The sequence below is a fragment of the Watersipora subatra genome, chromosome 3 (genome assembly GCF_963576615.1).
Source record: "Watersipora subatra chromosome 3, tzWatSuba1.1, whole genome shotgun sequence".
Lineage (NCBI taxonomy): Eukaryota > Metazoa > Bryozoa > Gymnolaemata > Cheilostomatida > Watersiporidae > Watersipora > Watersipora subatra.
Window position 1 is genome coordinate 35176618 of NC_088710.1, and position 14327 is coordinate 35190944.

The following is a 14327-nucleotide window of genomic DNA, read 5'->3' on the forward strand; positions in this document are numbered from 1 at the left end:
TTTGACCGCTTCATGGGGCATATATTGTCAGCATAATTCAGAAGTTTTCAATTGATTGACCTATTACTTCTACAGAAATTGCCAAAATATCTGAGAGCGCCTCTAATCGAGAAATGATAAATTGCTGTCGTCAGAACCCAATTTATATACAATGTATATAAGTTGTATATAAATAGAATATACTGGTTGAAATCCTTAGTAATGAAGATAAGAAAGAGACCAGCTGACTAAAGAGCTTCTCCTCAGAAACAAGAGCTTTACATTAAAACTATTTTTCTTTTCTACTCATAAAAATATACAGTCTATCAGGTAGGGTTTACATCAACCATCCTGTTTCTTCAGTTACATCTAAAACATCTTTGAAAAAGTGTAAATAAAACTATTCGCTATATGCTATTTCTGTTTTTTTGGCAAGTTCTATAAGCTAGGAGATTCAATACAAAATTCAGTTCAAACGAATTATGCTATTCTAAGTATTTTCGCAATAGATTGATAGCAGTTAGTATGATCTAGCATGAGATGGCTTGCTGAAGTGTACAAGGTTAGGCTTGAAAATCTTAAATAGGTGAACTCACGCAGTATGCGTAGAGATATAAAGCCGAAGCAGAGGGCAGAATACTAATAAAAGATGTTAAACTTACTACCATGTACTTTAGCAGTGTCATTAGAATCATATTGACGATGCGTAACAGCTTCTTCGCTAGTCTTTTGAGCATGTTTTCCTAAATTGTCTTTAGGCTTTCTTTCCGAGTGGCCTTGGTAAAGTTCCCTTTGAGCTTTATTTGGATCAGCTCTTTTGCCTTCCTTTTTACTTCCTGTTTCCTCATCGCTGGTTTTGCCCTGTTGAGGTTTGCCAGCTTTAGCTTTTGTTGGCTTAGCTTTCATCCTTTGAGCTTTGTCGTCGAGAGCTTGCATCATCTTATCACTGTCCATTTCAGCTTTTTTTATAGCTTTCTCCTTTGCTTCTTTCTCCTTTTCAACCCTCTCCTTCTCCATCCTCTCCTTTTCCGCCCTTTCCTTCCACTCCTTCTCCGTCCTCTCCTTTTCCATCCTTTCCTTCCACTCCTTCTCCATTCTCTCCTTTTCCATTCCTTCCTTCCTCTCCTTCTCCATCCTCTCCTTTTCCACCCTCTCCTCCATCCTCTCCTTTTCTATCCCCTCCTTCCTCTCCTTCCCCATCCTCTCCTTTTCCATCCCCGCTTTCCTCTCCTTTTCCATCCTCTCCTTCTCCATCCTCTCCTTTTCTATCCCCTCCTTCCTCTCCTTCCCCATCCTCTCCTTTTCCATCCCCGCTTTCCTCTCCTTTTCCACCCTCTCCTTCTCCATCCTCTCCTTCTCCATCCTCTCCTTTTCTATCCCCTCCTTCCTCTCCTTCCCCATCCTCTCCTTTTCCATCACCACTTTCCTCTCCTTTTCCATCCTCTCCTTTTCCATCCTCTCCTTCTCCATCCTCTCTTTTTCCATCCTCTCCTTTTTTATCCCCTCCTTCTTTTCCATCTTATTCTCCATCCTCTCCTTCTCCAGCCTCTCCTTTTCAACTTCTTTTTCGACTCGATCCTTTGCGACTCTCCCCCTTTCGGCTTGTTTTGCTTTGTTTGCTAGAGGATCTCTGTCAGGATATTCTGTCAACTCCATTTGTGATTTGCCAGTTTGTTTGTCAGCCTTTTCATTTTCCATAGCTTTTCTCAACTCTCTAACTTGTTGGATTGACAAAGAACCCTCTTTCTCAATATTTGCATGAACTGCATTGAGATTTGTAGCAGCTCCAGTGTTATCCCTCTTGATCCTTTTACCTGTATCGACATCTGTTTCTTTATCTACATCATAAGATGGCATGCTTGCTAATATTTTTACTGCTAAATGGCATCCCAGTTGGTGACTCTAAACGCCATAAATTAAATAAATCTAGATTTTAGTGTGAGCACTGACATAGCAATTACATTGAACCACAATAACTGTAAACTTTGTACATGTCTCTTAGGAAATTTAGCATTCTGTATTACCAGTTGATCAGCATAAGTACTGATGTCTATTATTACAAGCACTCTATACTAATGGAGTTTATCACTATAAATACAGATGTCTACTATTACAAGTACTATATACTAACAGATATTATCAGTATAAACACAGATGTCTATTATTACAAGTACTCCATACTAACAGAGTTTATCTCTATAAATACAGATCTCTATTATCACAAGTACTCTACACTAACAGATTTTATCACTATAAATACATGTCTATTATTACAAGTACTCTATACTAACAGATTTTATCACTATAAATACAGATGTCTATTATTACACGCACTCTATACTATCAGAGTTTATCACTATAAATACAGATCTCTATTATCACAAGTACTCTACACTAACAGATTTTATCACTATAAATACATGTCTATTATTACAAGTACTCCATACTAACAGAGTTTATCAATACCCTAGGACACTTTTATTTCGCTAGTATTTAGTTTCGTGAGTAGCACACAGAGTAAAATTTCGCTGCAATTTAATTTCGCGGCTCTGATGAGTGCGAAGATATAGTGATGTGAAAATAAATGCAGTGGAAAAAACAGATTACATTCCTCAGGTCCAGTTTGCTAATAAGAAAAAAATTCAATTTGGGACTAGTTCGTATTTGTAAACCGCAGGTTGAAATGTGTGGATGAGATCGATAATTCAATTTGATCACTTGCTGCCATTTGTTTCTTGGACTATCAATGACGTCTAGGTCCCTCCCGTCGTGACTTTCACACTCAAATCCCAAGACGAAGCAAATATATAGGTAACAACCAACTTCACAACCAAAACTGTATAACCCTTTCGCAGCCATAAACGCATTTATGCATTTTCTAGGGGCCACTGCCATAAACACATTTTTGGACTTTCTCAGCAACTGCATGGTAATCTGATTTTATTATTCGTTGACCACATGACCCACGGTCTTTACGAGTTTTATGAAATTGACTGTGTTGTCCGAAGATTTCTCGATAAAATCAGCCTAAAACAACGAAGCAATTTCAAACTTTTGTTTGAGAATTGCTAACCTAAAAACGAACATTTTTCTGTGAGTTCATTAACTACCGCACGCGAGTCATAAAACAGGTAATTAGTTGTTGATGACATTATAGCCAACGAATATTTAGATTTTCGTGATTATACAGATAATTAAAGTAGCAGCACTGTCTTTAATGTGTCTGTTTACAACCAAAACTGTATAATGTGGTTGAACCTGGTGAGGGTTGATATTTTTTTTGGTTGGTAATAAAATTCATCACTACAATAATTATTCTTCAATTTTATGACTTCACCCACCAGACTTTCATCCTCATCAGTTACAAATTCGGTGACTAAACTGATATCATCTTAATTTGCTTTGCCATGCTGCTCAGTCGGTGTATTAGCTATAATGAATTTACCAGAAATTCCCCATTGAGCCCAACCACAGACGAAAATTGCCTGCATTTCTAATATGAAGATTTTATTGTGGATATCAATGAACAAAGCTATTTAATTTCGCGTTTTCGCTCGTTCGTTATGATAGTTTAGTTTCGCTCATGAAATTTTCGCGAGAGGATGACACCGCGAAAATCCGAAAGTTAGATGACGCGAATACATAAGTGTCCTAGGGTATACATACAGATGTCTATTATTAAAAGTACTCTACACTAACAGATTTTATCACTATAAATACAGATGTCTATTATTACACGCACTCTATACTATCAGAGTTTATCACTATAAATACAGATGTCTATTATTAAAAGTACTCTACACTAACAGATTTTATCAGTATAAATACAGATGTCTATTATTACAATCACTCTATGTATGTTTCAATTGTTGATTGTCAAATGATCAAGAAGGACATTGACCAATGTTGAATAGCTTGATACAAATCGGAAAACTAAGGAGACTGAAAAATATACCATTATATAAACAATGAGTTTCTGTTAACATCCGAACATGGTCTTGAATAGAAACACATACATGTATATGTATTTATTGGCAATATATTTTCAAACAAAAAGATTACCTCTTTGCAATCGTTCGGCATTTCTTTTGAAAGCATCCCTTCTCTCTGCTATTTGCACTGAAACCAGACAATCAGCCAGTGTAATATACTATGAGCAAAGAACCATGCAACTGTAATGTTCCCATGGCAACTATAATGTTGCCATGTAACAAATTATTAGATTAGAGCCTTCAGCTGCTTAATACAAACTAGTTTGCTTCTGCTACAGGCTTGGGATAATCGATAACTCAACTGCAGCAGCCACATTTAACCAACAGACACCACGCCTTCTGATGGATAACTCAACTGCAGCCATATGTAACCAACAGACACCAGGCTTCTGATGGATAACTCAACTGCAGCCATATGTAACCAACAGACACCACGCCTTCTGATGGATAACTCATCTGCAGCCATATGTAACCAACAGACACCACGCCTTCTGATGGATAACTCAACTGCAGCCATATGTAACCAACAGACACCACGCCTTCTGATGGATAACTCAACTGCAGTAGCCATATGTAACCAACAGACACCAGGCCTTCTGATGGATAACTCAACTGCAGTAGCCATATGTAACCAACAGACACCACGCCTTCTGATGGATAACTCAACTGCAGTAGCCATATGTAACCAACAGACACCAGGCCTTCTGATGGATAACTCAACTGCAGTAGCCATATGTAACCAACAGACACCACGCCTTCAGATGGATAACTCAACTGCAGCAGCCATATGTAACCAACAGACACCACGCCTTCAGATGGATAACTCAACTGCAGTAGCCATATGTAACCAACAGACACCAGGCCTTCTGATGGATAACTCAACTGCAGTAGCCATATGTAACCAACAGACACCACGCCTTCTGATGGATAACTCAACTGCAGTAGCCATATGTAACCAACAGACACCAGGCCTTCTGATGGATAACTCAACTGCAGTAGCCATATGTAACCAACAGACTCCACGCCTTCAGATGGATAACTCAACTGCAGCAGCCATATGTAACCAACAGACACCACGCCTTCTGATGGATAACTCAACTGCAGTAGCCATATGTAACCAACAGACACCACGCCTTCTGATGGATAACTCAACTGCAGTAGCCATATGTAACCAACAGACACCACGCCTTCTGATGGATAACTCAACTGCAGTAGCCATATGTAACCAACAGACACCACGCCTTCTGATGGATAACTCAACTGCAGCAGCCATATGTAACCAACAGACACCACGCCTTCAGATGGATAACTCAACTGCAGTAGCCATATGTAACCAACAGACACCACGCCTTCTGATGGATAACTCAACTGCAGTAGCCATATGTAACCAACAGACACCACGCCTTCAGATGGATAACTCAACTGCAGTAGCCATATGTAACCAACAGACACCACGCCTTCAGATGGATACAAAATGTAAAGCTATTACAAAATGCACATGATGTTGTATGGTAAGATTCAGAAGTAGCTTGTGTTTGCAAATTTTACTATAATAAGAGCCGTGTCCATCCATTCATACATTTGAAGCCTTGCTAGGACCATTACGAAAAAAGATTGCTTCAAACAAGAATCAAACTCAGATGTTCCTATTTGACACCAAGCACACAACCACTATGCCACTCGTTCACATTTCCACATTAAAGAATAATTGTGCACATAGTTATTACACATGATGATCTCTCATGGCTCACAGGACTGCCAGGGTACTAGTCTATATATACATGTATATAAATCTCAGTGTTTGTCTGACGGTCATTCGGGTGTTCAGTCATAGCGATAAAGTTTTAGGAATGAACAATCTCGAGTTCAAATCCACTTCTCACTAGATTTGAACTCAAAACCTCCAGGTTTGCAGACAGGCGCAGCACCCAATACACTACACGTCCAACTGGCCATACTATGGAATAAATTGAGAACATCTCTATGTACTTGCCAATCTTTAATGGCTTCATGCTTAACACTCCAGCTTGCCTTAAGCGTCAAGCCATACCAAAAAAAAACTATGTGCCCATACATGAAGAAAGATGCTGTAACTCATATGCCCAACAAGACTGTACCAGCTGTAGTAGACATTGCAGCTGGTACAGTATGAAGGAAACAAAAATTAACTCAGAACACAGAAATAAACTCAGAACACAGAAATAAATTCAGTACACAAAAATAAACAAATACCTTCATTTAAAAGTAAGTAATGTAAATGTTGTATACATGTATGCTGAGTAAAAACCAATTTTTTGCAAAAAAAAACCTTTTATTGCTCGTGCAACGCCGTGCATTCATTTAGTAACAAATAAAAACACAGTTGTTCTAACTTAATTCCAACATTTGGCATCAAAAATTAGATTCAAGGACAGACAGCACTGGGCTAATAACTCCAAAGTTAATTGTTTGGCACTAATTTATCTTGGCACTCTTTCAACTGCCCATATTGCCAACACAAATGAGTATAGAAAACCATTCAAGAACAAGTCAAGAGGCATGTCAGAGATAGAAAACTGATAGACATTACTTTTGTTACTGCCAGGGAACATAAGGGTAGTGTAAGTAGAGTGCAAGGGGCGCGTATGGAGAGCGTACGGTAGCATAAGAGTAACATAAGGGGAGTGTAAGGCGCGCGTATGGAGAGCGCAAGGTAGCATAAGAGTAACATAAGGGTAGCATAAGGGAAGTGTAAGGGGCGCGTATGGAGAGCGTAAGGTAGCATAAGAGTAACATAAGGGTAGCGTAAGGGGAGTGCAAGGGACGCGTATGGAGAGCGTAAGGTAGCATAAGAGTAACATAAGAGTAGCGTAAGGGGAGTGCAAGGGGTGCATATGGAGAGCGTAAGGTAGCATAAGAGTAACATAAGGGTAGCGTAAGGGGAGTGCAAGGGGCGCGTATGGAGAGCGTAAGGTAGCATAAGAGTAACATAAGGGTAGCATAAGGGAAGTGTAAGGGGCGCGTATGGAGAGCGTAAGCTAGCATAAGAGTAACATAAGGGTAGCGTAAGGGGAGTGCAAGGGACGCGTATGGAGAGCGTAAGGTAGCATAAGAGTAACATAAGAGTAGCGTAAGGGGAGTGCAAGGGGCGCATATGGAGAGCGTAAGGTAGCATAAGAGTAACATAAGGGTAGCGTAAGGGGAGTGCAAGGGGCGTGTATGGAGAGCGTAAGGTAGCATAAGAGTAACATAAGGGTAGCATAAGGGGAGTGTAAGGGGCGCGTATGGAGAGCGTAAGGTAGCATAAGAGTAACATAAGGGTAGCATAAGGGAAGTGTAAGGGGCGCGTATGGAGAGCGTAAGGTAGCATAAGAGTAACATAAGGGTAGCGTAAGGGGAGTGCAAGGGACGCGTATGGAGAGCGTAAAGTAGCATAAGAGTAACATAAGGGTAGTGTAAGGGGCGCGTATGGAGAGCGTAAGGTAGCATAAGAGTAACATAAGAGTAGCGTAAGGGGAGTGCAAGGGGCGCGTATGGAGAGCGTAAGGTAACATAAGGGTAACATAAGGGTAGCGTAAGGGTAGTGTAAGAGTGCAAGGGGAGTGCAAGGGGCGCGTATGGAGAGCGTAAGGTGCATAAGAGTAACATAAGGGCAGTGTAAGGGGAGTGCAAGGGGAGTGCAAGGGGAGTGCAAGGGGCGCGTATGGAGAGCATAAGGTAACATAAGGGTAGCGTAAGGTAGCATAAGAGTAACATAAGGGTAGCGTAAGGATTCTTGAGTGTTTCCTCTTTCAATTGGCATAAAATGGACCAAGCTTAGACCATTAAACACACATACTCCATACCAGCATCTCCAGGAACCGTGCTGCCAAAGCTGTCTTCAATGTACTGAAACACTTCCTCTATAGCCCAATGAGATGTTTCCTCATGTCTGGTGGTGCCTGCAGATACATGCCGTAGTGAACGTTCGTCAATAGGCGTCCCTAAAGGATGCCAGCTGGTAACCCAATTAGTTGTCACCTGCAGACAGAAGCAAATACAATACTACATCAGGAGAAGATTAGCTCATCAAAAACTTATGTTATAAAAATAGAAGAAACCTGCAATTATATATAACAACAATTATATAAAATTAATTATATATAATTGTACAAAATTATCTGTCATTACATATAATTAAATATCGATATGCACAATTTTAATTATATGTAATCATATATAGTTATAAATATATATAGTTCTAATTATATATAATTATATGCAATGATGTAGTATAAAAATGCAAACAAAGTAATAGATGTAAATAGCAGATGCAAACACAAAAGAACAGAGAGTGACACGAGAGACCATGAAATGGCACCTCATACAGCTCTCGCAAACCAACGTCAAGCAAGACGGCTGCACAAGCGACTGTCTAATTATTTTTGTTTTATTTGTGTTCCGTAACGCAAAATTAATTTTGTACGCTAATAATTCGTATTATTTCAAGATACATCATAAAAGAGTAAATCAATAAGCGCAAATTCAAAGCATTTTTTTCTGTTTCCCATCTCGATTCAAAGTACTTTCTTATATGAACCATCCTCTATATGTCATCACTCATCTACCATGGTTTCTGATAGGGCTCAAAACCATTTACATTGTTAGACTATTTACACTTCATAAAATATTGTAAATAGATATTCCTCTGTGAAAATTATCAAAAGGAAACAACTCCGTAACCGAATATTTATGATATCCTTTCCATTAACAGTAATGCTTATTTGCTTGTCATGGTAAACAATTATCGTTGTTACGGAACACTTTATGTCTAAACTTGCAGTGGTGTCCAAACTTTTTGCAAAGGGGGCCAGATTTAGTGTGTTAAAAATTTAGGGGGCCAACCTTGGCGGATATTTTTTACATATAACAGCAATTAATTTAAATATATTTTACTGAGCCAATCTGTGTTTCATATTTGCTTTTTTATTTTAATTTCAGCTATCTTAAGCATGTGTTTTGGTTCGTTTGAAACATGCATATTAAAATTGCATTGACATTATAATTGAAATTTAATAATCACTTAACTTCACTTTTTAACAAACTTTTTTGTAACAGTTGAACAGAAGTAATTGTACTCTTGGGTACAAATTACATTTGAAACATAAAAAAATATCTCACCATGGCAGTTTAATATTTATAGAATTTTTGAACGCAATTACAAAAAAAATGAACAAGTAATAGGCATATTAATAAGTGCAGGGCTCATTTAAAATCTGACAGTAACTATAAATGCTGATTGGATTTTTAAATGTTTAACATGCAGGTAACAGCGCTTTTGCCCATTTATTAATTCGTTGAATCGTTTTTGTCAGTGTGTGTCAGTAATCCTAAGCAATCTGTCCAAACGATCCGAAGTTTTTAAGCTTTTATTAAATATAACTAAACATGTTCATAATATAATGTTATTTGGTAAAACATTAGTAAAAAGGTCGAGCAACCCAAAGCAAATGTCATCAAACAGAAAAAAACAGTGCGTCACCATTATTCGGGCCAAAACTATAAAAGTTCCTACGATTTTTTTAAAAACTCGTAAAAACATTTACACTAGCATCATATTCATTGAGCACATGTTCATCATCATTTTAAGACTCAAAATATATTGGGACATTATAGTTAGTATCATAAAATTCTTTATTGGCATCCGAATCATTTATGACCTATCAACAAACGAGTCGTATCAATTTTTTCATGATACTATTCTAATAAAATTTGTTATTCAATCAAAGTCAAGATATTTGAAAACTGTTACAAATGGATGAGACATTTCTGGTCAAACATCCTGTGCAAGAATTAATTCTATTGGTTTACGCTGTTACTTAAAAACGGCTTTTTGTAAACAAAGCCATGTGAATGCCAGAATTCTGGCCGTTAGAGATTTTGACACACACTACTCGATGCCGGAAAATTGGCCGTTAGGGTTCAAAGGGTTAATTTACAGGCTGGCCAGACGCTATTGATTTTATGACAGAGGCTGCGAGCCGGATAAAAATTGACCCCAGGCCGCATTTGGCACGTGGGCCGGACTTTGGACATGTCTGGGACTCTGAAGGGTCTCATTGAATCAATTGTTATATGAAAAAGAACCACAGTTCGATAGCCAAAGCCAAAAGACCAGACATACATGTATAAATACAAACACCCAAACAATAACGAAAGGCGTGATATGTTGTGATTCATTCCTGTTCAGTCACAAATATACTGCATCGTAATCAAAGCATTTATTTTAGTTATAATTCAATTTTCCCATTTTCAATGAAGCTCTATTTCTAAGCTTGTTACATATATTTAGTTTAGAAGAAACAAAAAATATAACACATATGATATCGTGACCAACCTTTTTAAAATACTCTTTATTCTTGTGGTCAGGATTCCCGAAGGAATCGGTGAAGGCGATAGCGAAGACACGATTCTTAAAATCACGATGATTCTCATTGAGCATAGTAGTGCAGACATGACCACCTGCGCTGTGTGCCACAATCGCTATCTTCTTGTTTGCACTGTCTTTAACGAAGCGCTTCCATACATATGCGCCATGCTCGGGCGGACTTCTGCAACCCTATAGCAAAAACTCAAGTGTCACATAGAGGGTACTAGCTGCGCCACCCGGCATTGCCCGAGTAATAAAAAAGTCTTTGGACAGAAATTTGATTAGTATTTAACATATAACAACATTTCCCATTCTTACTTTCAAACTACATATCATGAGAGAACTGTTTTGTGTAGTTGAAATAAATTAGGGGAAAAATAAAAACAACTGTAAAGGTTTTAAAACTTTGTCAAACAACTGTACCTTTCAAGCTAATAGCCTGGCATATTGCCAATGGAAAATTCCACTATGCTAGTTAATAAGGCTAGGCTTCCAATGACGGTAAGCTATGACTTGGCGTCTGCATTGTTGTCTAGCTCAGCTGTTCTAATAATAGCTATAGCCGGAAAACCAACAGACATACTTTAAGAAATATATATATAGATTGTTAGTCCGCCAACTACCACATTGGCTTAATGAGCTAAACATTCTGTCTATACATTTTAGCTGTAATAGTAGTTTGAATTGTTACCACGTTTTGACCATCTAATTCGCTTTTATTTTGGTAATACATTAGTTTTTAGTCTTCCAAGCGTACACAGCTAGAGTGATGAAAACAAGCAAGGTAACCCAAAATTACATAAAATATAGCTAAATTCTTTCCATAACCAAGGCCAGAAGAAGCTATTGGAGCTATGAACCAAGTTAAAACCAACTGTAAAACTGCTAACTAAAGCATAGGTAAATGAAACGTAATTTGCTACGTGTACATTAACAATAAGAGCATCTGTTCTAGTACAACCCTGGTCTCACCATGCAGTGTAGCAAGATGAGAAACTAACTTGACTTCAAGAGATGTAAGTCAAAGGTTATCAAGTGTAAGTATTTTAGACTAAGTTATTTATAAACAGCATGGAGACCTTTTAAAAAAGTGAACATTAGCAAAGCCCATAGCAGGAGAGTAAACTTTACAGATATGATCGCAAATAGCTGGCCAACACACATCGGGTATAGAAAACTTTCATCAGAAAAAGATTATTCAAGACAGCTGTACCTGTGAAGTACAACTACCTTCATAATCTTTAGGTACACACTACTAACCAAGAGGCGAAAGTTACCCAACAAAGTGCTACCGCATTCATACTTACCTTGTAGTCGCTGTTGTCATTTGTATTAGTTACCAGGACCCCCCAGTCCAGTTGTAGCGCTCGACGAATATATGGCAGCTGGGTGCCACTGTCAAGGTCATTGTTTATGATCAACCTAATGAATTAACATCAGATATTTATTATCAAGTACTGAATGTCTATCATTACAGTTTTATATCAGGAATACAGTTCCATGGCATAATTATAATATGTAAGGAAAAGTTGATATATAGTGTATTACTGGATAAACAATGTACTTCCTCTATATTAAGCAACTGCATACAAACTTACAGAGAAAAATGTTACATGAAACTTGACTAAGTCATCGAAAAGCATTATACAGTCGAACCTCATCCTAGAAGTATTCTCAACAGACTAACTGGTTATTGCTTGACTCAAACCCAAAAATAACCGGCAACATACAACATCAGGAGTTTCTAGAAACATAGTCGTATATATCAGTTCGCCTTCATATAGCTTAATTTTGTGCTGTAATTAATCTTTTCGTTTTTAGTTTTAACCTTGCGGGTCCCGCAAAACTAGTGAGAGTGTTTGCAGTGAAGATATGAGTGTCTTTTTAGACTGGCAGCAAAATGTTAGAAGAAATTTTAAAAAATACATGTACATGCGACAGTTACACACAGACTCAACTACTTATGAGAAATACACCTGACAGTTACAACACAGGCACAACTTCTTATGAGAAATACACCTGATAGTTACACACAGACTCAACTACTTTTGATAAATACACCTGACAGTTACACACAGACTCAACTACTTTTGATAAATACACCTGACAGTTACACACAGACTCAACTACTTATGAGAAATACACCTGACAGTTACAACACATGCACAACTTCTTATGAGAAATACACCTGACAGTTACACACAGACTAAACTACTTATGAGAAATACACTTGACAGTTACAACACAGGCACAACTTCTTATGAGAAATACACCTGACAGTTACACACAGACTCAACTACTTTTGATAAATACACTTGACAGTTACACACAGACTAAACTACTTATGAGAAATACACCTGACAGTTACAACACAGGCACAACTTCTTATGAGAAATACACCTGATAGTTACACACAGACTCAACTACTTTTGATAAATACACCTGATAGTTACACACAGACTCAACTACTTTTGATAAATACACCTGACAGTTACAACACAGACTCAACTACTTTTGATAAATACACCTGATAGTTACACACAGACACAACTACTTTTGATAAATACACCTGATAGTTACACACAGACTCAACTACTTATGAGAAATACACCTGACAGTTACACACAGACTCAACTTCTTATGAGAAATACACCTGACAGTTACACACAGACTAAACTACTTATGAGAAATACACCTGACAGTTACAACACAGGCACAACTTCTTATGAGAAATACACCTGACAGTTACACACAGACTCAACTACTTTTGATAAATACACTTGACAGTTACACACAGACTAAACTACTTATGAGAAATACACCTGACAGTTACAACACAGGCACAACTTCTTATGAGAAATACACCTGATAGTTACACACAGAATCAACTACTTTTGATAAATACACCTGACAGTTACACACAGACTCAACTACTTTTGATAAATACACCTGATAGTTACACACAGACTCAACTACTTTTGATAAATACACCTGATAGTTACACACAGACTCAACTACTTTTGATAAATACACCTGACAGTTACACACAGACTCAACTACTTTTGATAAATACACCTGATAGTTACACACAAACACAACTACTTTTGATAAATACACCTGATAGTTACACACAGACTCAACTACTTATGAGAAATACACCTGACAGTTACACACAGACTCAACTACTTAAGAGAAATACACCTGACAGTTACACACAGACTCAACTACTTATGAGAAATACACCTGACAGTTACACACAGACTCAACTACTTATGAGAAATACACCTGACAGTTACACACAGACTCAACTACTTAAGAGAAATATACCTGACAGTTACACACAGACTCAACTACTTATGAGAAATACACCTGACAGTTACACACAGACTCAACTACCTATGGAACATTTAGTATACACTCTAGTATCACTCACTCACCTCCTTGCCCACTGCCCCGCTCTTACAGCTCCACTGCCATGTATCAAAATCAGCAAGTTTTTCTTTTTGTCAAAGTCTTCGCTCACAAATATCGTGGTGCCTTTTTTCTGTGTAAAAAGGTTCAGAGCAAGCAAGTTAAGTTTCTCAGGCTAGCATTGCAAGGTTACATCAATATAATGATACTGCTGATTATGACAATAGAGAAACTAGGATCTATTTATTTCCACGCTTATATAATAAAGACTTGTGATGCATATAGCAAAACTTAAATGAGTTTCATTTCAAACTTATTAGAATTAGTTACTTAGGCAAATGACACATGATATGAATTCGGACATTTGGCTGCATACCAAATTAGTATGAACACAAAATATAAAGAGTAGGGTGAGCCAGTCAGTAGATAATTATTATTGGATAATGGTTATTTATACATCATTTGTCTTTATTTGTCTGTTGGTTTGTCCTCTATGCATTCTGAAACCAGAGAACGGATTTGGACTAAATTTTCGCCAACCAACTTTTGTGGGTGCA

The 14327-nt window shown here is 37.7% G+C and overlaps 1 protein-coding gene across 2 annotated transcripts in view; it reads right to left on the bottom strand.

The window, feature by feature from the left end:
- LOC137389653 (apical junction molecule-like) overlaps positions 1–14327 on the bottom strand; it is a 33087-nt gene that overhangs the window by 4081 nt on the left and 14679 nt on the right. For both annotated transcript variants that reach the window (XM_068075719.1, XM_068075718.1), the window contains exons 6-11: positions 13797–13903; positions 11667–11781; positions 10327–10548; positions 7796–7970; positions 4042–4098; positions 642–1817 (exon numbers count right to left, since the gene is read on the bottom strand). In XM_068075719.1, the coding sequence (XP_067931820.1) occupies positions 642–1817; positions 4042–4098; positions 7796–7970; positions 10327–10548; positions 11667–11781; positions 13797–13903 (1852 nt within the window). The remainder of the gene's footprint in view (positions 1–641; positions 1818–4041; positions 4099–7795; positions 7971–10326; positions 10549–11666; positions 11782–13796; positions 13904–14327) is intronic.